The 20,252-nt window shown below is 42.6% G+C and overlaps 1 protein-coding gene across 1 annotated transcript in view; it reads right to left on the reverse strand.

Annotated features, from left to right (window-relative positions):
• Positions 1-293: 293 nt before the first annotated feature.
• Hps5 (HPS5 biogenesis of lysosomal organelles complex 2 subunit 2) overlaps positions 294-20,252 on the reverse strand; it is a 43,508-nt gene continuing 23,549 nt past the window's right edge. Inside the window, exons 11-23 of the mRNA XM_059273994.1 lie at positions 19,958-20,116; positions 18,728-18,914; positions 17,946-18,069; positions 15,284-15,433; positions 14,692-14,763; positions 13,841-14,418; positions 9,375-9,495; positions 9,019-9,174; positions 8,019-8,138; positions 6,496-6,609; positions 3,665-3,771; positions 2,140-2,410; positions 294-683 (exon numbers count right to left, since the gene is read on the reverse strand). Coding sequence (XP_059129977.1) covers positions 623-683; positions 2,140-2,410; positions 3,665-3,771; positions 6,496-6,609; positions 8,019-8,138; positions 9,019-9,174; positions 9,375-9,495; positions 13,841-14,418; positions 14,692-14,763; positions 15,284-15,433; positions 17,946-18,069; positions 18,728-18,914; positions 19,958-20,116 — 2,220 coding nt within the window. The 3' untranslated portion in view covers positions 294-622. The remainder of the gene's footprint in view (positions 684-2,139; positions 2,411-3,664; positions 3,772-6,495; positions 6,610-8,018; positions 8,139-9,018; positions 9,175-9,374; positions 9,496-13,840; positions 14,419-14,691; positions 14,764-15,283; positions 15,434-17,945; positions 18,070-18,727; positions 18,915-19,957; positions 20,117-20,252) is intronic.

The following is a 20,252-nucleotide window of genomic DNA, read 5'->3' on the forward strand; positions in this document are numbered from 1 at the left end:
GGCAGAGAAAGGAAGGCAGATCTCAAAGGTCTAGGCCAGCCTGGTCGACCTGTTCTAGTATGTTCCAGGCTAACTAGAGTTACAAAGTAAGACCCTGTTTCCAAAAAAAGACAGGAAAAGAAAAAAAGTGCATGACTCTTTTGGGTAATACTCTTTAAACAATGTCATTGTTCTAAGTCTTAACTCGGTAATTTCTAGATGGCCTCAGACAAGTGTAAATAGTACTAAACTCCAGTTCACAATATTATCTGTCCTCATGGAGCAAAGCGTCTACCCCCAAAAGATCTGCCACAGTAGAAAACGATTCTCTGATGCACTAACATCACAAACACCACTGTGTACACACTGAACACCACATGGCAGTGAGCAGTCCCATGCTCGGGCCACGGAACCATGACCAACTTCTCCCAAGAGACGACTTTGGTTGACAAACTGAGGTCATAGAGCACAAGAGCCAAGTGCCAAGGTGGAGATGGTGGCAAGAGCAGCTGCAGCAGCATGGCAGGTTCTGTTCCTGGCATGGTTTGGGGTATCCCTTTTCCTTCTGTGGCAAAGTCCTCTGAAGGTTCCGGAGCAGGATTCCACTTGGTCAGAATGATACCATGTCCCGACAGATCTCCCACTAGGCCTGCTGTGACCAGAGGAACCGGTCACACTTCTCAAGCATGGCTTGTATCAGCGCTCTGAAATTCCACAGAAGGAACAAGCAAATTCAGTTGTTCTAGTTCATTCTTAATAGCAAAACAAAAACTCTAAAGACTAAAGAGGACTCAAAACACTGTGATAAAAGACACAGGCTGGAACCAGCAGAGTGGGCTGGGAACATCATCATTCGGGAACTGGAATGTTGCCAGGTATAGATGAGGTCTCAGGTTCAATGCCCAGTATTGGGAAAAAAGAAAGCGATCAACAAAATGAACAAGCAATCTGGAATGGGAGAAAGTACATGCAAATCCTACCTGGTAAGAGGCATCTAGATATTTAGAATATGTGGAATTCCACAGCTAAACTAGCAACCTGACTCTAAAATGGGCAATAGACTTAGCTATTTCTCTAAGGATGATTTCAAAGCTGGTAAGCACAAATATTCATTCAGCATCACGACCAGTTGAGAAGCTCTTCTCAAATCTAAAACCTCGAAACCTGGAATACTTCCGTTCCCAGGTCTATTAGCTATGGGATACTCAACCTATATTGTTATCATTGTACTTTGATGAGGCATCTGGGATGCTCCAACTCCACAGAAAGTCAAATGATGGTTGTCAGGGGTATGGGAATGAAGGCCTGTTTAATAGCTCTGGCCCATCAATTCAGAGGAAAATAGACTAGAAACTGGCTGCACAGCAACCTGCACACACTGGATCACTAAATGCTCTAGACAGCAAATTTCACATGCATTTGCTTTCTTTTTCTTTTCTTTTCCTTTTTTTAAAGACAGGTAGTTAATGCTATACAGTCCAGGCTGGCCTTGAACTGCTGATCCTCCTGTCTCAGCCTCCCCAGAGCTGAGATTACAGGTGTGTGCCATCACACTTGCCTATGGTTTGTTGTTGTTGTTGTTTTGTTTTTTTTCTACAACATCTATTTTACCACAAATAGAAAAAGAAAAACTTGAGTAAAATAAGTGTGTGTGTGTGTGTGTGTGTGTGTGTGTGTGTGTGTGTGTGTGTGTAATATTTAAGTAAATAGTTTTGCTTTGTGTTTTAAACTGGATATTGAATTCAGGGCTTCATGCATGATAAATAAATGCTCTGACACTGAGCCACATGCCCCACCTCTTTTCACTTTTGAGATGGGATTTCACCAAATCCCCTGTGTCTTTGAACTCATGGTTCTCCTGCCTTGGCCTACTAGGCAGGAAGCTCACAGACCTGTATCAATACCATTCTTAGAGAACTGAGGATGCATGGTAGTGGGGTACTCACACTAAGCTGAAGAGTACCTTGATCATGCTGATGAGTAAAATTTTACTTTGGCTCTTCATTTACACCATAATCAGCAAATGTGTATCAGTCTCCTCGTGTGCTAGTGAGGGGTTGAGACTACATGATCTCTGCACTCCCATCTACCTACTGCTGAAAGTCTGTGCAAGCCTACATGTGCAGGCACCACAGACAGTGTATGGCAGGCTGGCATTACCTCTGTCTTCTTTCAGCGATCCTCAGGATGTCACAGGTTCTGGTAAACTTTGCCGACAACTCATGGGCTAGACCACATTCCTGTAGCAGTGACCAAGCCCGATCTGGGCCCATGGCCTTAGCTAACAAGAGTGCCACATTCTCCACATTGATGGGGGCAGGCCCATCACTGAGGCTCCCATTCAGTGACTCCTGAGGAGTTGGCCTCGTGCTCTTGTTCTGTAGTAGATGTAGGAGAAGCTTCCATTCCTCCAAGGTCTCAGGGATCCACCCTGCACGCAGAAACACAGGGCATACAGGCTCCATACATGAAACGTGAGAACTGTAAGAACACTTAAGACCAAACAAAGACATTCAAGAACAGAGTCTCCTCACTTCAGCACAAACCTTCCGAACACACAGAATTAAAATCATCCTCAAGCTTCCTGGATATGCAACAAGGAACAAAACAGAATCAACCTCCACACTCCTGCAGCAATCAGGTTATAAAGGCTTACATAGATGAACAAATCACTACTTATGAATCATGTTAGGTATATGAAGGAAAATAATAAGGAACTATAGAACTGCAGGCGTGGTTCAGAGGATCTGAGAGAGGTTCTAACGTGGAAGCAACATCCAAACAAAAGCTAAAGAATGAGACAGGCAGGAGGGCACGTGCATGCAGCCTGCATGACATCTAAACTTGGAGCAGGGGCAAACGGGGAGGGGAGAGGACTGCATTTCTGACCCAGGAGACATGGAAGATGATGGGACCCAGCAAAGAACCTGCTGAGTTCAGGGGATATCTAAAAAGCTACAGTGCATAAAGGTAAGAGTATGCAGTGAGGATAAGACGATAGGTCAGGCCCACGGGAACACTTACCAGTATATACTGTATATGAGTCCATGCAAGGGCTTTCAGGGAGGAAGCTACATCGCTCAGCTGTTTCTAAGATTTATTTTACTGTTTTGTGTGTGTGTGTGTGTGTGTGTGTGTGTGTGTGTGTGTGTGTGCGCGCGCGCGTGTACATGAGAGCATGTGTGCAGGTGTCCACAGAAGCCAGAAAAGGGTGTTAAAGTCCATGGAACTAGGATTATAGGCAAGTATGATCCACCCAACATGGGGTGATGGAAACCACTCTGGCCTTCTGCAAGAACACCAAGTGCTCTTCCCTGCTCAGCCATCTTGCCAGCCCTCTTTTTCTTTTTCTTTTTTTTTTTAAGACTCATTCTAGCTGCTGAACAGAAAGAGCTTTAAAATGGGCACGAATGAAAGGCATATGTCCAGTTCTGAGACTATCTGTCCCAAGAGTTATCTCACTTACAACAGCATGTAAAAACATGGAGTATAGTGCTTAAAACGGTAAGCAGTTGTTAAATAGAAACAAAGCCATAATATACCAAAGACTAGGCAAGGCCCCCACAATTTTAACAGTTATCTAAACTACGTAGACAACCTCTAAAATGTTCAAATTTGCTTACTGAAAAGTGAGGAGAGACTTCCAGAACACCACAATGAGGAGTTATATTTGGAATTTACATACCATTGTCCCCTTCCATCAGGCTTATGTCATTCAGATACACAATGTTGGTGAAGGCCTCCCTCCTCCTCTCCAGCTCCAGACAGAGTGTCAGATATCCAGGCCAGAAACTTAAAGGGAACAAAGTTGATAAAAGGAGTAAGTGCAGTGGATGTGTATGAACTGCCTTGACCATATTAGCCACATGTGGTCATTAAAGCTTAAGGTCAAAGTAAATAAAAATTAAAACTCAGAGGTAATTTGCTGTTGTTAAGACAATCCTTTTCTTTTTTCTTTTTCTTTCTTTTTTTGGATTTTTTCAAAACAGTTTCACTGTGTAGGCCTGGCTATCCTGGAACTCCCTCTGTAGACCAGTTTGGCCTTGAACTCAAATTCTGCCTACCTCTGCTTCCTAAGTGCTGGGATTAAAGGCATGCACTACCACCAGCTAGTGTTAAGTCTTTTTTAAAAGATTTATTTATTTAAAGGAACTTTAAATTTTTTACGGATATGGGTATTTTGCCTACATGAATGTCTGTGTATCAAATGTATGCCTGTTGTCCAACAAGCCCAGAAATAGGTAATGGATTCCCTGGAACTGGAGTTATATAGAGCTGCCATGTGAGTGCTGAGAACTGAACCTGGGTCCTCTAGAAAGTACTCTTCACCCCTCAGCCACCTTCCCAATCCCAAGATTTACTTAAATATGTATTTATTCATTTATTTATTGCTTTGTTGGTTTTTTTGTTTTGTTTTAAGATAGGGTTTCTCTGTGTAGCCCTGAGTGTCTAGAACTCACTGTGTAGACCTGGTCTCAAACTCACAAAGATCCACCTCCCTCTGCCTCCCAAGTACTGGGATTAAAGGTGTGCACCACCCCAGCCCAGCCCAAGATTTATTTTTATATTTTGTATATGTGTTTGTCTACATATATGTGCATAATGTACAAGCCTGGTGTCCCCAAAGGCCAGAAGAGGGCATCAGATCCCCTGGAACTAGAATTACATCAGTTGTGAATCTTCATGTAGATGCTAGGAATTGAACCTAGATCCTTAGCAAGAGCAACAAGTGTTCCTAATCACTGAGCCACCTCTCTAGTCCCTAAAAATCAGTTTTGTAGTTAAAAATTGGTGATTGCATGTGGCTAGTGGCTAGGGGGCAGTGCAGTAGAATATTTCCATTATCACACAAACTTCTACTCCAGAGCTTTGATCTAGTGCACTTAATAAATAAAGCTTATGTACTTTGCAAGTAGTTTCGTTTTTTAATTTTATTTACTTTATGTATATGGCTGCTTTGCCTGCATGTATACATATATGTACCACATGTGAGTCTGGTGCCTTGGGAGGCTGGAAGAGGATGTCAGATCCACTGGAATTGGAGCTACAGATGGTTGCGCTGAGAATTAAACCTGGATCCTCTGGAAGAAAAGCCAGTGCTCTTAACCCCTGAACCATATTGTTAGGCCCTCCTTTTAAGTTTTACCATTCAATACAAAAACAGAATGCTTGTCTCCAAATCTCATTCCATGGACTTTCTCCTTGGTGGGCTCCCTAATCACCAACCCCTCAACCTGTAATAATTCACACAATCTCTTCCTATAGAATTTCCTTTCTCGTGGATGACACTAGGAATCATCTCAGGAGAGTCTAAAAGAGGGCCAGAGATAGTTCAGCAGGTTACAGCATTGCTGCCAACCTTGACAACCCAAGTTCTATCCCCGGGACCCGTAGGGCAAAGAGAACAAACTCTAGAAGACTGTTCTCTGACCTCCACACAGACGACATGCATGCACCTGCCCCCTCCTCAAAATTAAATTAAAAATAAAACAAACTACTATTTATTATTTAAGTCCAAAAGAGTATCTCATGATCTCACCACCTGCCACCAGTCTCATCCTTCATTATCAATGAATAAATAAGTACCACATAGTTGCCATTGCATGACTTCCCTCTAAGGGAAAAGAAAGACAAAGGTCCCTCTAAAAGACACTGTTTCAGGTGGAGCAGAAGTCAAGATCACCAGACAGTGACTGACCCTCTCATCAGTGGTGTCAGTTTTTCATCCTCCTGCTGCCTCTCTCAGCAGACCCTCCCCACTCTACAGCCTTCAGGGCTGACTCCCAATCTCCCTTCCTCCAGAGCCCTTCACCAGAAAACCTACTCTGATCTCCCCCATTTGCAAATCTTTTATCTATTCTAAATGGTGTGGAAACAATATGTAATGGCCTGAGAACTGGCTCTAGCAACTGGGCAGAAGGAATACAAAGAACTCACATGGGCCATTCTCTCCTTACAATACAGGAATAAAATTTCAAAGGAAGATAATGATTACTATCACTTAGAACACAGGGCTGGAGAGATGGCTCAGGAGTTAAGATCACTGGCTGAGCCAGGCAGTGATGGTGCACACCTTTAATCCCAGCACTAGGGAGGAAGAGGCAGGCAGATCTCTGTGAGTTCGAGGCCAGCCTGGTCTACAAAGCAAGTTCCAGGAAAGGTGCAAAGTTACACAGAGAAACTCTGTCTCAAAACAAAAAAAAAAAAAAAAGATCGTTGGCTGCTCTTGCTGACGACCTGGGTTCCACTTAGCACCCACATGGTGGCTCACAACTGTCTATAACTCCAGTCCCAGCAAGTCCTGATGTCCTCTTCTGACCTCTGTAGTGCAGACATTCATGTATGCAAAGTGGCCATTCACAGAAAGTAAAAACTATAGCGTTAAAAAAAGTGCATTGATGTTTAAGTATCATATTGAATCCTTGCATAATAAAGCACACCAATGCAGGACCTTGACTAGAAGCTTATTTGTGGATCTCAACCTCCAGACCAGCATATGTAAACATCCTCACTTACCCATAGGACTTACAGATGTCAGTCATTTTCTCTTTGGTTGTAAAGTCTGCAGGAAGTTTAATCAGAAGAAGGATCAACTGACTATAACCCCAGGAAAGCAAGTGTGAATGTGGCCTATGAAATGAAAAAGTAAAGATAATTAGATAGGAAATAAACTCTAGAAAGTACTTTGTAGTCATCTAATAGGGAGACTACAGTTGAAGCATATACCATTATTATAGTTACCAAATATTTCTATCTTGCTTTTTAAAAAATTAAAAATAGCTCCTTTTCTTATAACTTGCTCATTTCAAAATAAAAAAACAACAACTGTGATGATATTTTATTTGTGCTGAAATGTAGTAATATTTTATTTGTGCTTTAATAAATAAAGCTTGCCTAGAGATCAGAGGAAAAAGGCCAGCCATTATAAGTAAACAAAGAAGTCAGGGAGCTGTAGCACATGCCCTAATCCTATCACTTAGCAGGCAGGATCTGGTGTGTTCAAGGCCACACTAGGGACCGGAGGCAGGTGTGGTGACACACGCCTTTAATCCCAGTACTAGCCACAGAGGTCTGGAGGTCTGTACAGACAGACAGAAAGTGACAGAGCTGTGTAGGAAGAGGAAGTGATGTAGCTGGGCTAAAAGAGCCAATAAGAGAACAGAACAGAAACATATAAACGTAAGTATACAGGAAGAAGCTTTCTTTGAAAACTGCCGACTTGGCAAGGTGAGGTTAGCTCACAGTTTGCCCTATTCCTCAGATCTTTCTCTCAGACTTTAATCCAAATTTCTGGCTCCGTGTTATTTATTTATTAAGACCATTTAGAAATTCATGTTACAAACAACAACAATAATAACAAAACAGAAATAGGGACTGGGGTGTAACTCAGTGACTGCATAGCATGCAGGTACTGAGTTTAATGCTACTACTGTATCGATTTAATTCGATTTAATCCTAATACCTTGATTCCATCACCCACAGCCACTGCTGTCTTCCTAGGGTTTTGCTGAGGAGTAAATCAAATAAAATGGGCATTTGGCAAGAGGCAGTGCTTTCAAAAGGTTTCCCTTAGAGGAGAATACAGGACTGTTTCCGAGTCATGTACTAGTGTTCATTTCACAGATTCTATTTTTCAAATCCTCAGGGCACATTTACAAATTAATTGACACATTTTTGAAAGAAAATACACACATACACACACACACACAGTTTTTTTTTTTTTTTTTTCCTTTAAAATGGGCTAATCCAGGGTTCACTGTGGGTCTCCAAAAGAACTGCAGGGAGGCCAGTTTAATTCTTTGAAGTTATGTGCAAATTTTTACACGAATGTGCATTTTTCTGAAAGAAACTGTGAGATTTTTAGAGGGTCTGTAACCTCTCAGTATTCAGAACTATGAGAATGTACATGGATACACAATCTTGTTACTCCCAGTACTTGGTTAAGTTTTTCTACTGCTGTTCCTAAAGTGAGCCTGGACGCTACAAGGGAAAATATCAGTTCCACTTTGAGGGAAGGTTCACAGAGGAGGAATGCTTACCTGGGATATCCTTCATCATCTACTGTACTTGTGCTTGGTGGAGCATCATGAGACACTGCCAAAAGCAGCCAGTCAAGTCTTAAAGATTCTGGTTGTAGAAGGAACTCAAGGAAGGATGGCCTGAGTACAAGTTGGGGAGAAATAACATTGATCTTCATGAGGGAAAACAAAGTGTGTAGATGTAAAGAAAACCTTTGATAAAGGATAACATGGAAGCTCCTCTACCACAAACGGCTAGATGCTAGTGAGACTATCAGTCCACTAAATGAGTGAGCAAGCTGTAAGGCGATGAGGAAAAAGCGACAGGGAGGTAGGAAAGAGGGTGTGAGCACGAGAGTGGGGAAGGAGGAAGTCCCGAGTGGCAAACATGGAAAAGGAAGAGCTTCCAGACTTATCATTAATCAGGAGTTTACTGTCATGGAGAGGACAAATGATGGCCCGGCCTGAAAGAAAAGCAGGAACAGAGATCCACTCCTGAAAGCCGGGCTACTGCAAGGAAAAGCATCACTGGCAGGAGGAGAATCAGCTTTGGCTGAACCCCTGCTGAGTCAAGAATTTATTTGCTTTTTGAAGATTATTTATTTTTATTTTATGTGTGTGTGTTGCCTGCATGTAAATGCACAGATCTCCATAACTACAGTTACAGACTGTTGTGAGTTGTCATGTAAATGCTGGGAATGGAACCTGGGACCCTTGCAAGAGCAGCAAGTGCTCCTATCTGCTTAGCCATCTCTCCAGCATGGATGATTTAATTTTACACGGAGAACCTGAGACTCTCTCAGACAGGAGGTGAAGTGTGGTATGTGCGCATCTGTGGTGTACGCTGTGCAGGAGAAGGGGGGTAAAGTGTGTGCTGGGGCGGTATAAAACTGCCCAAATCCTCATCTCCCACAGTAGGTGCCTGAACCTCCTGATAGCTGGCAGTGAAAATGTGACAACTGAATGGGATACAATAGAAACAATGCTCCACCTAAAACAGAGACTACACAGGCCTTCTCACCACTGATCTTCAGGCCTTGACTTCACCAGACTGTCTAGATAGGCCAAAAACTGAGCAGGATGATGACGACAAAGCTGTGCGATGTCCGAAGGTGAGATGGATGGATAAAACTTGATGAAGGCTCGAAGGGCAGACTCCCCAAATCTATCATACAATCTGCATTTGAAAACAGAGCACGTCAGTCTCCAACTTCAATGCCATAGTAAGATTTGTTATACTATGGACTCCCTAGAAATAAAAGTAAATATTCTAATAAGAAGCTGCACAATATGCAAAGTGAGTCAAACTTTAGATACTAAGCCATAAAAACACTGCAGATGTTTAGGGTCTCACAAACAACAAACAGGACAACCTACCGGGTGGCAAATGCAATCAACAAGGGACTATCTGAAGGGACCGAGCCATCCAGTAACTGTAACCCTGTGGGCAGGTCTCCTTCTTCCATCTCCGAGTATGCAGGATTAGAACTTGCCATTTCTGAAAGGAAAAAAAAAACCCAGAAAACAGTCTTTCCCTCCACCTCTTTGCTGCAAATATTCTTGGATACGTTGATTCAACTGTCACCTGCTAGGGCGAGGCCCCAATATTTGTTAAGCATTGCGAAACAAAACAAAACCTACCAGGATATAATCTCAACTTTTCAAGACCATTAAGTCAAATTGGGAAACAAAACTTACTAGAATTTTTATTTTTGGGTTTGTGTGTGCTGGGGTACCTAGAGGTCAGAAGGGAGCATTGGATCCCCTGGAGCTGAAGTTGTAAGCTATCTGATGTCAATGCCAGGATCAAACTCAGGTCCTCTGCAAGAGCATCAAGCACTAGCACTTAGCTTCTAAGCCTCCTCTTCAGACTCATGTACTGAAATTTTCAGAGGACAAAAGAACAAACAGTGACTATATATGTCACTATTATCCTTGAAAAATAAGTTTATAGGGCTGTGTATCATATGTGTGTGTGTGTGTGTGTGTGTGTGTGTGTGTGTGTATCACAAGCCACATGCATCCAAGTTGTAGCTTCAGTGTTCACAACAGCTAAGAAACCAAATGAGCCTGTATGTCCATCAGCAGATGAATGGATAAAAAAATGTGGTGTACTAAAGATGGAATTCATGTGGTCATAAAGGAAAATTAAATCGTGACATCTGTGGGAAAATGGATGCAACTGGAAATCATGTTAAGCAAAATAAGCCAGACTCAGAAACACAAATGCCATGTATTCTCTTACATGGATGAACAGAAGAGGAGAACTAGAGGGAACAGGCATCAGCTGGGAAGAGGAAAAGAAAGTAGAAAATGAGTGAGAAAAAGTATGATGACACATGACAATGTCATGATGAAACCCCTTATTTCTATGTCAACCTAGAAAATAACTTTATTATCAATGTGTGTGTGCATGATGTGTTTGCATGCATAGGGTGGGAATGCATGCCACAGCGTGTATGTGGAGGTAAGAAGACAACCATGTGGACAGTGTTCTCTCCTTTCATCTTAATGTGAGTTCTGGAGATGGAACTCACACTTCCAGCCTTGTATAGCAAGTGCTTTTTCCCTCAGAAACATCTCTCTGATCCCCAAAATTAATTAAAAACAAAACAACAAAAACACCCTCCATAATTGGAATATTATCAGACAGGTGGCACCTGTCTAAAAGCCAATGTTCAGCTTCTACTTTAAAAGAAAGCACTTGCCCCAACAATGCTTCCCATTTGTCCGTGTCAGACAAGAACTTATAGAGCTGGAGAAGCAAGGAAAGCTTCATGCTGGGTCCCCCTGAATTCAGCTGCACCCTGCATGCTCTAGCCTGCACTGGTAGAGTAAGCACCAGGGCACTCACAGACTTTTCTGCCAATTTCTAGGGAGGAAGTTTGAGTATGATCACACAACAAAGAAAAAGATACAATTTAAGCTAGGAACACTGTCAGACATTCTAACCATTTGAAAAGAAGTATCTTGCTTATGTCACATAAAACACAACCTGTGCTTTTAAGCTTTATATGTGAACTGCAGCAGAATTATAACTATAGATGCATTTTCTAGGAAGCCAAAAAACCCTCAAGTTAGATAATATGCAAGAATGTTACTACCTATAGCAACTGACTGGGCAATGAAGAAATATTGTATTGAATGTTTCAGATGCTGGAGACAATGTGGCATCTGTTACTCAAGCAGAATTCTGAAGGAAAAAAAAACTTGGAAAACAGGGTAATATAGCAGAGAAAAGAGCAACACATGTGAATATAAGTCTATAAAGATGGACAGCAGCTAGCATGAGCTGCAACCAAGCCTGAACACTTGGGAGGCAGAGGCAGGCAGAGTTTGAGGCCAGCCTGGTCTACAGAGCATGCTCTGGGACAGCCAAGGCTACACAGAGAAATCCTGTCTCAAAAAAAAAAAAACAAAAAAAAAAAAAAAAAAAAACGAGAGAAAGAGAAAGGGAGGGAGGAAGAAAGATAAAATTCCTTATAATAGAGTAACACAGTAAGTCAATATTTGAAAACAATTAAAGCTTAAATGAGTAGAATACAGGACCACTGAGATGGCTCAGTGGAAAAAGATAGCATGCCACAAGGGGAACACTCCTCCACTGGTGGTGGGAATGCAAACTTGTACAACCACTCTGGAAATCAGTATGGCGGTTTCTCAGAAAATTGGGAGTAAGTCTTCCTCAAGACCCAGTTATACCACACCTTGGGCATATACCCAAGAAATGCTCAATCTTACCACAAGGATACATGCTCAACTATGTTCATATCAGCATTATTCGTAATAGCCAGAACCTGGAAACAACCTAGATGCCCCTCAACTGAAGAATGGATAAAAGAAAATATGGCACATATACACAATGGAGTACTACTCAGCAGTAAAAAACAATGATATCATGAAATTTGCAGGCAAATGGATGGAACTAGAAAATATCATCTTGAGTGAGGTAACCCAGACTCAGAAGGACAAACATAGTATGTACTCACTCATAAGTGGATACTAAATGTGAGGGAAGGGATGGCCAGATTGCAACCCACAACTCCAGAGAGGCTAGCTAACAGGGAAAGACCCTAGGAGGGACACATGGACGACCCTGTGAAGGAGAAGTAGATGAGATCTACATGAGTGGACTGGGTGTGGGGGGGTGGCAGAGGGCGAGGAGTGGGGGATGAGAACATAGGGAAATGGGAGGGTCAAGTGGGAACAGGGACAGAGTGGGAGGGCAGGGAGGAAGATACCATGATAGATGAGGACATCATGGGAATAGGAAGAGGCAGGGTGCTGGGGAGGCTCTCAGGAATCCACAAGGATGACCCCACATTGGTCTGCTGGCAGTGGTCCAGAGGGTTCCTGGACTGGTCTACTCTAGTGATCAGCCTAGCAAATAACCTAGCTGTCATCATAGAGCCTTTGTCCAGTGACTGATGGAGGCAGATACAGAGATCCACGGCCAGGCACCAGGCTGAACTCCGGGAATCCAGTTGATGAGAGAGAGGAGAGATACTGCAGGCAAGGGACATCAAGATCATGATGGGAGGACGTGCAGAGATGACTGGCCACACTAGTGGAACCCCATGAACTGTGGTCTAGTGGCTGTGGAGCCCCCATGGGACTGGACTAGGCCCTCTGGATACGGAAGACAGTTGTTTGGCTTGAACTGTTTGGAGGGCACCCAGGCAGGGGGATCAGGATCTGTCCCTGGTCTATGGACAGGCTTCTGGAACCCGGTGCCTGTGGTGTGACACCTTGCACAGCCTTAGTGCAGTGGGAAGGGGCGTGGACCTGCCTAGGCTCAGTGTGCTGGGCTCTGCTGACTCCCCATGGGAGACCTCGATTTGGGGGATGTGGGGATAAGGGGTGGCTTGGGAAAGAGGGCTGAGGGGTGGGAGGAGAGAGGAGCGGGGATCTGTGGATAGTATGTGGAGTGAGTAGAAAATTTCTTAATAAAGAAAAAAGAAAGAAAAAAAAAGATGGCATGCCACCAAGTCTGACACCTGAGTTCACACCTGGGGACCCGCATGGTGGAAGGAAAGAATTGATAACCCCAAAGTTATTCTATGATCTCTAAAATGTGCCATGATACACTCAAACATGTATGCAGGCACACACACACACACACACACACACACACACATACACACACACACACACAAATAAAAAAAAATTTAAAAAGACTGGAGGGGCTGGAGAGATGGCTCAGTAGTTAAAAGCACTTGCTGCTCTTGAGGAGGACATGGGTTTGGTTTCCATCCACCTACAAGAGGTACACCACCACCTATGACTCCTGCTCCAAGGGATCTGATAATCTCTTCTGGCTTCTTCAAGCACTGCATACATATGGTATACATACAGACAAAGAGGCACACATACATACACAAAAATACAAATAATTTCATTGTTTTGGGGTTTTTTGTTTGTTTTTTTCAAGACAGGGTTTCTCTGTGTAGCCCTGGCTGTCCTAGAACAAATAAATACTTTTTAAAAAGAGTGAATAGCTGGGCATGGTGGTGCACACCTTTAATCCCATCACTTGGGAGGCAGAAGCAGGCAGATCTCTGTGAGTTCAAGCCAGCCTGATCTACAAAGCAAGTTCCAGAGCAGCCAAAAACGTTACACAAAGAAACCTTGTCTCAAAAGAGAGAGAGAGAGAGAGAGAGAGAGAGAGAGAGAGAGAGAGAGAGAGAGAGAGGAAAAGAAAAAAAGAAAAGAAAAAAGAAAAGAAAAAAGGAATGAATAGAAAATAGCCTGGCCTAAACAGAGGTAAGTTTTCTACTCAAATCTTTTGTTAAGCCCCCACATTATAAAACACCTTACATTTGGTACTGGTACTTGATAATTACCTTTCAGTCCTTCAACAAAAGTGTCCCAAACACAAGGGTTGTTGGTGTAACTTAGTTTGATACTCTCCCTTGCTCTTTTCAAGTCCAGGAGGAAAAAATACTTCTTTAGGAAATGACAAGCCAGGATCTCAGGAGAGAGCTGCTGTAGAGCACGGTCCACATGTCCGCCTCTGCTTTCCGTTACAGAGGTCAACACATTCAGTTCCAAGCACAGCGTTGTCAACTCCACCAGGTCCTTCTGAAGACTGTTTGCTATGGTGTACGGAGAACATACTCGAAAGTGGTCGCCCAAGGGCTCACTAAAGCTGCTTACAGATTCACAGGCTATATGACCACCAGTTTCTTCAATGCCTAAAGAATTCCCTTTTTCTTCTTCACTGTCTTCACCTAATACTCTGTCTTCTGACTCAGTAAGGACGTGCACACCCAGGTTCAATTTCATGGGTAGACTGCTGGTACTGGAGACGCCAGCGAAGTCCTTCAAGGCAAACGTTTTTTCTAACTGTGAAAGCCACTCGCGTAAAACTGTCCTTAGTGACTTGGGTTCAAATACAACCAGAGGGTCCAGCAACTTGGTCCTATACAAAACAGATGAATGTCAGAACAGTCTCATTCATTCTTAAAAAACAGATTATTTCAGTTTAAACAAACCTAACTGATAAAGCATACTCATCTAGAATAAATGTTGCTTTTGCGTTCTTCACATGACAATTTTCCCAACAAGCCAACAAGACAGACAACACTGACTCTGTAGTACATTACTGATTATTGAACATCCATTGCAAATGAGGCTACTCTGACCTAGACAGTCAAGACCACTACTGATGCTGTCCAAAGGCCACCCCACTCACATTGCTTCTGCTGTCACTGCTGTGAGTTCTTGAAGGCTGTCTTCTTCAAGAAGTTGACTGATTTCTTTCTCCCTAGAAAAGCATGAAAAAGAAATAATCCTATTCACATGTGTTAGGGTCAACCAAAGCTTTCTTGGACCAAGACTTCTAGTGCTTGTTAAATGGCAAGTGTGCCATACGTTACATTGCCTTAAAGAGTCTTTCATTCCATTATCTTCATCAAATGTCTTATTCATTATACAATGGCACATCCTAGCACTGACAGACCATACAGCATTAATGACATAAAGTTACAAGCTAGTGAGAAGAGTTGGTAGGCCCTGGATCTCAGTCATCTCCTCTTAATCTAACACTCCTCTGACAGTCCAGGAATGTGACAAGATAACAGAGAGGGAGAAAGGTGAACGAGAGATGAAACTCAAAGTCTGTCTCAACAGAGTTAATTCTTTGTAAACTATGGAATTTGCAGTTTCTGAGCTACACAACCATCTTCAGTAGGCAGTATCATACAAACAGGGTCTCCCACAGTACAATCTATGACTTCTTCACACTGGTAGTTCCCCTAGGATTCCAGACTCAGACACAGGCTTACTCAGTGTCTTCCTCCAGAGGGCAGGTAACTGCACTCACTTCCTCTTCATGTACTTGGTCAACATCCTTAGATTCAAATGTCTCTTTCAGCTCTGGGCTTGTGTGAAAGGTGCCAATCTTCTCAGTAGTTTTACGCACAAAGGTAGAAACACTGGAAGTCAGATAACAAAAACCTAACATGAAAATATATCAACACTGTCAAGAGTGAAAACTCTGGTTCCTGATGTTTCTGTTTCCATTAGTACTACAAAACCAGCCCGAGCTTAACAAGACAGATTGCTCATAACAATTTCTCTAATCAACCACATTTCACATGAGGTTCATAAAAACTTACAATAAGGTGATTCATTGTGTTTATAAAACTGTCATGAGGCTAGTGAGTCAATGCTAAAGGGAAGGTCTCTCATCCAGCTGTCTCTTCAATGCAATGTCTCCTTCAACTCAGGTGAATTAAGCATGTGATTATCAGCCACTTCCTGGTCAGAGAATAACAAGGAACAGACCCTTCTTCTTGTATATTATTACAGGGCCAGCCTTAATAATATACTTCCCAGGTGCTCAGAAAAGAAACTACGAATGGCGAGAATTATTTTTGGGAAAAGAATCTAAGCACACCAAGCTCTTTGTTCATCTACTTTATTCCTCTGGGATAAAATCCTATCTACACATCTACAGTTCTGTTCTCATGCCTAGCTCCTTTCTTGCCTGATTTCTCTCTACATTTATCTGCTGTCCTCTCTAAGTTCTATCCTAATTCTCTCATCTTAATTCTGCCTCATCTAGGTCCTTCTCATCTCATTCTTACCCATCTAGTACTTTCCCATCTGGCTCTTCCTCATCTTCCATCTTGTCCTTTATGTCTCCTTATAACTCTAAGTTCTCCTGTCCCTGAGGTGTCCAGTTATAAACCCAAGCAATAGCGATCCTCTTGCAGAACCAGGTCACCAGGCTTGAATTCTTATGGGGTCATAAAGGCAGGTAAGAATTTTCCTCAGTCAGTGACATCAGGCTTTCTTTTACAACCCAAAAATGGAAGAGGTAAAGGAGGAGGTCAAATGAAAGCTAATGATCCGTTAGTATATCAAGAAGGGGATCTATGTGCTCAGTCTACATTCCTAGAAGTGGTTAGGTAAGAAGTTAGGGGTCTATAAAGTTAGTAATAGAAAAGGAGGGTCTCAGATTGCACAAGAAATAAAGCTATCCACCTGACCTAGGGAACAGGTGTCGTTTCCACAAGGGTGTTACCTTACTTACTTCAGGAGATCGTTTGGCCTTGGATGCTTGATAGGTATTTTAGATAAATACACTGTTAGAAGTTCTTGGAAGCATACAAGAAAGTCATTGTAGGAACAGCTAAATATATATACAAAAGCTAAAATATCACCAAGACCACTTAAGCCATTGCTTGACCTTCAGAAAAGTCCTTGACTTTTCCAAGTAGTAGCTTTTGTGATAGTAGCTGAGTTCCATTACATTTTCCTGCGGCTTGTAGCACCTTCTACAAAAAGAATGTGTACCCAGCAGGACTAGGGCAACTAGCTGGGCAGAAGATACATCTCTCTCATTCTCGGTGCCAAGATTGGTTCCATACACAAACTAGAAAGAATTCTCAAAAACCTCCAATTTGGGAACTGGAGAGATGGCTCAATGGTTAAGAGCACTGAGTGCTCTTCCAGAGGTCCTGAGTTTGATTCCCAGCACCTACATGGTGGCTCACAGCCATCTATAATAGGATCTGATGTCTGATGCCCTCTTCTGGCCTGCAGGTATATATGCAGAGCACTCAGACATAAAACATAAATAAATTTTTTTCTTAAATCTCCAATTCTCCCAGGTGTGATGGCGTGCTTTTAACCTCAGTACTCAGGAGGCAGAGGCAGGTAAATCTCTGAGAGTTTGAGGTCAGCCCAGTCTACAAATAGAGTTCCATGCCAGCTAGAGCAACATAGTGAGGACATGTCTCAAGAAGGGGGAAAAAATCCTCCAAATTAACCCATTAAGTGAGAAAGGATCAGGAATCACTAGTAGGCCAGCAAGACACCTCAGCAGGCACAGGTGCTTTATGCTCTTTTAGAGAACCTGGTTCAGTTCCCAGTACCCACATGAAGGCTCACAACCATTTGTAACTCCAGTTCCAGTGGATCTGACATGGTCTAGCCTCCACAGGCATCTGTACACACAGTGTACATAAACTCACACAACTTCACATATATCAATACAGGTAGATAAATCTTCACATACACAAAAAAAAGACTAATAAGCCAGAGAGAGGCTGAGCAGTTAAAGGCACTGCCACCAAGCCTGACAAGATGAGTTAAATCCCTAGAATCCACACAGGGGAAGGGAAGAACTGACGAGATAAAGTTGTCCTCTACCTCCACATGGACACACTATAGCATGCACCAGGGTGAGGCGCAAATATTTAATTTTGCTATGTCTAGGGTGGAAGTAGGGGCTCATCTACAAATACTCAGCTATGCAATAAGAGGAACACTTAGTACCCCCAAGGTTAAAAGGAGAAACCAGCAGTTTATATTAACAGGTTATTAGAGAAATAACTTGAGACCTTTCTAACATGTAAAATATCTTTCCGTTCTCAGTGTGTCATGTGACAACTGAAGCAAAATGAGAAATGGAATTAATGACACGACTGGTTCATTCACCTGTCTTTAACAGCCTGGAGAGACACCAGAGGAGACGGAGAACGAAACGGCAGTGGGATGCTGAAGGGCAGAAAAGCTTCACTCTTCTCTGTCTCAGACGTCACTGGACCATGGGGAACATTGTCTAATAAACAGAATCAGGGAGAAACAAACATCTAATCACATGGACGTTTTTACAAAGCTAAACAAATTCAGAAATGAATAAACCAAAGGAGATGAAGGATTCAATACCAAAATTATAACTGACTCAGATAAAAATGAGCACAGAAGACAGGTTTATGGGATGCATGGATGGTCCACATGAAACACTGAGCCAGGTACTTTTATCCAACTTACTAACCCTGTATCCCCACAAGCCACAAAGGTAGTTTAGAGTTTCTACTAATGTCTTCTCAACAGTTCAGTCACAGGAATGCTGGAACATTGAAAAGGGAAGGCAATGGCTCCCAAAACTGGAGCTATCTTTCATTCCTGGTGGAAAATAATGTGGTTAGTGAGGGTTAAAAAAATTCTTAATTATTTTGGCTAATGATCTGTTTTAACCTGTCCAGCATTTTGATGTATGATCCAAATTAGGCACTTTACCCATGTTAGTCAAAACAAGAGATTAAAAACAACCTACACATCACTGTTTCTAGTGACCATCATATCTATAGGTGACTAGTCTCTAACGTACTAAACTTAACTCATACCTGACAGAAACTCTCTGCATAAGATTATCCTGTCAATTCACAGAAAGCAACTGTTCCTCATCAGTGATCAACAAGAGACATACTCATCACCTTCATTTCTGCTTGCACCACAGCCCTGCTCTGGCTGCTCTTCTTCCTGATGTGAGGCAAATTCTTTAAGTCTTTCATCTTCCGAGAAGGTCTGACTGTGAAGGGAGGAAGAGTCTTCATCGGACTGACTGCCTCTTCTACTACTGATGATCCGATAAATACCAGAGTCCAAGATGCTAAAACTTTCCTAAAAATGATAACAATTCCCCTCAAAATCAAAGTTCTCCTGTGTAACACAACACATCTTTTTCAGACTAATAGTAGCACTAGGGTCGAAGGTCAACAGCAACAACTACAGTTCACCAGCACACACTAGTGAAGAATGCGGGCACCTAGCATGGGGTGTTATCCACCATGTTCTCAGCTTGTCTTTGGAAAGCAGGCAGTGAGGAAGGGAGTTGAAATGCGACAGTCCTGTGCAGCACTGAGACCGCAGGTGACATAAAACACCTCAAATCTCAGACTGAAAGCCACCTCACCTAGACAGGAAGCTATGTGAAGAACATTTGGGAACAGCAGGCAGTAAACAGTGACATGAACAAATGCAGCTTCAAAACACACCTGACTTTCCTTAACTGTTCATCATGGAAGAAAGCTCTCCTGCTACATTTTGGATTCTGAATTGTCCATATATTGATGCTCAATCTATGGTGCTACTGGGAGGTGGTAAACCTTCAGAGGTAGGGCTCAGTGGAAAGTTAGGTTACTGGAGGTATGCTCTGGAATGGGATACTGGGACCCATCCCCTCCTTGTTCCTCTCTCGGCCTCCTGGAGGCCATTAGGTGAGCAGCTTTCTTCTACTGTGCTCTCCTAGCCCAAGGCCTAACAGACAACACCAACCAACCATCTACTAAACTTTCTCAAACCACAGGCCAAAATAAGCTTTCCCTTCTTACAAACTGTTTAGCTCATGTAGTCTGACAAAGTAACAAAAAAGCTGACATCTCCATGCCACTATCCCCCAAAAAATACTACATGGGAAGCAAAACAGATCTTTGGACTTAATCATTTCCCTACAAGATCCAAAAACTCTTAAAGGAGTTACTGGGCTAGCAAAAGGTACCTGATGCCATGTATGATGCCCTGAGTTCAATCCTCAGGACTCACGTGGAGGAAGGAAAGAACTGATTCCTGAAAGCTGTCCTCTGACCTCCATTTGTGGCATGTGCATGTCCCCTCCCCCCAACACACACACACTAAACAATGAAGTTCAAAAGAAAAGCCCTCACATGTGATGAAATGGAGCTTCTTCTACTGCTGCAAGCTGAATCCAAAGGCTCAAATTTTAAGATCAATTCATCCAGTTGAGAAATTAGTTCACTGTAGGTTGTAAGGTCCAGCTGAGATTTCAAATGCTCTAATTTATCTGTGGTCAATGTTTTTCTTGCCTAATAAAAGGATAAGAAAACCCCAACAGAACAGCTTACTATTTGCAACTGCATCTATATCCAAACAGCCAAAGTGCTAAAGGTGCTTGCACAAGAATAAGCCTTCACAGGTATTTTAAGGTTAGGTAACCTAGCG

Source organism: Peromyscus eremicus, chromosome 1, assembly GCF_949786415.1.
Source record: "Peromyscus eremicus chromosome 1, PerEre_H2_v1, whole genome shotgun sequence".
Classification (NCBI taxonomy): domain Eukaryota; kingdom Metazoa; phylum Chordata; class Mammalia; order Rodentia; family Cricetidae; genus Peromyscus; species Peromyscus eremicus.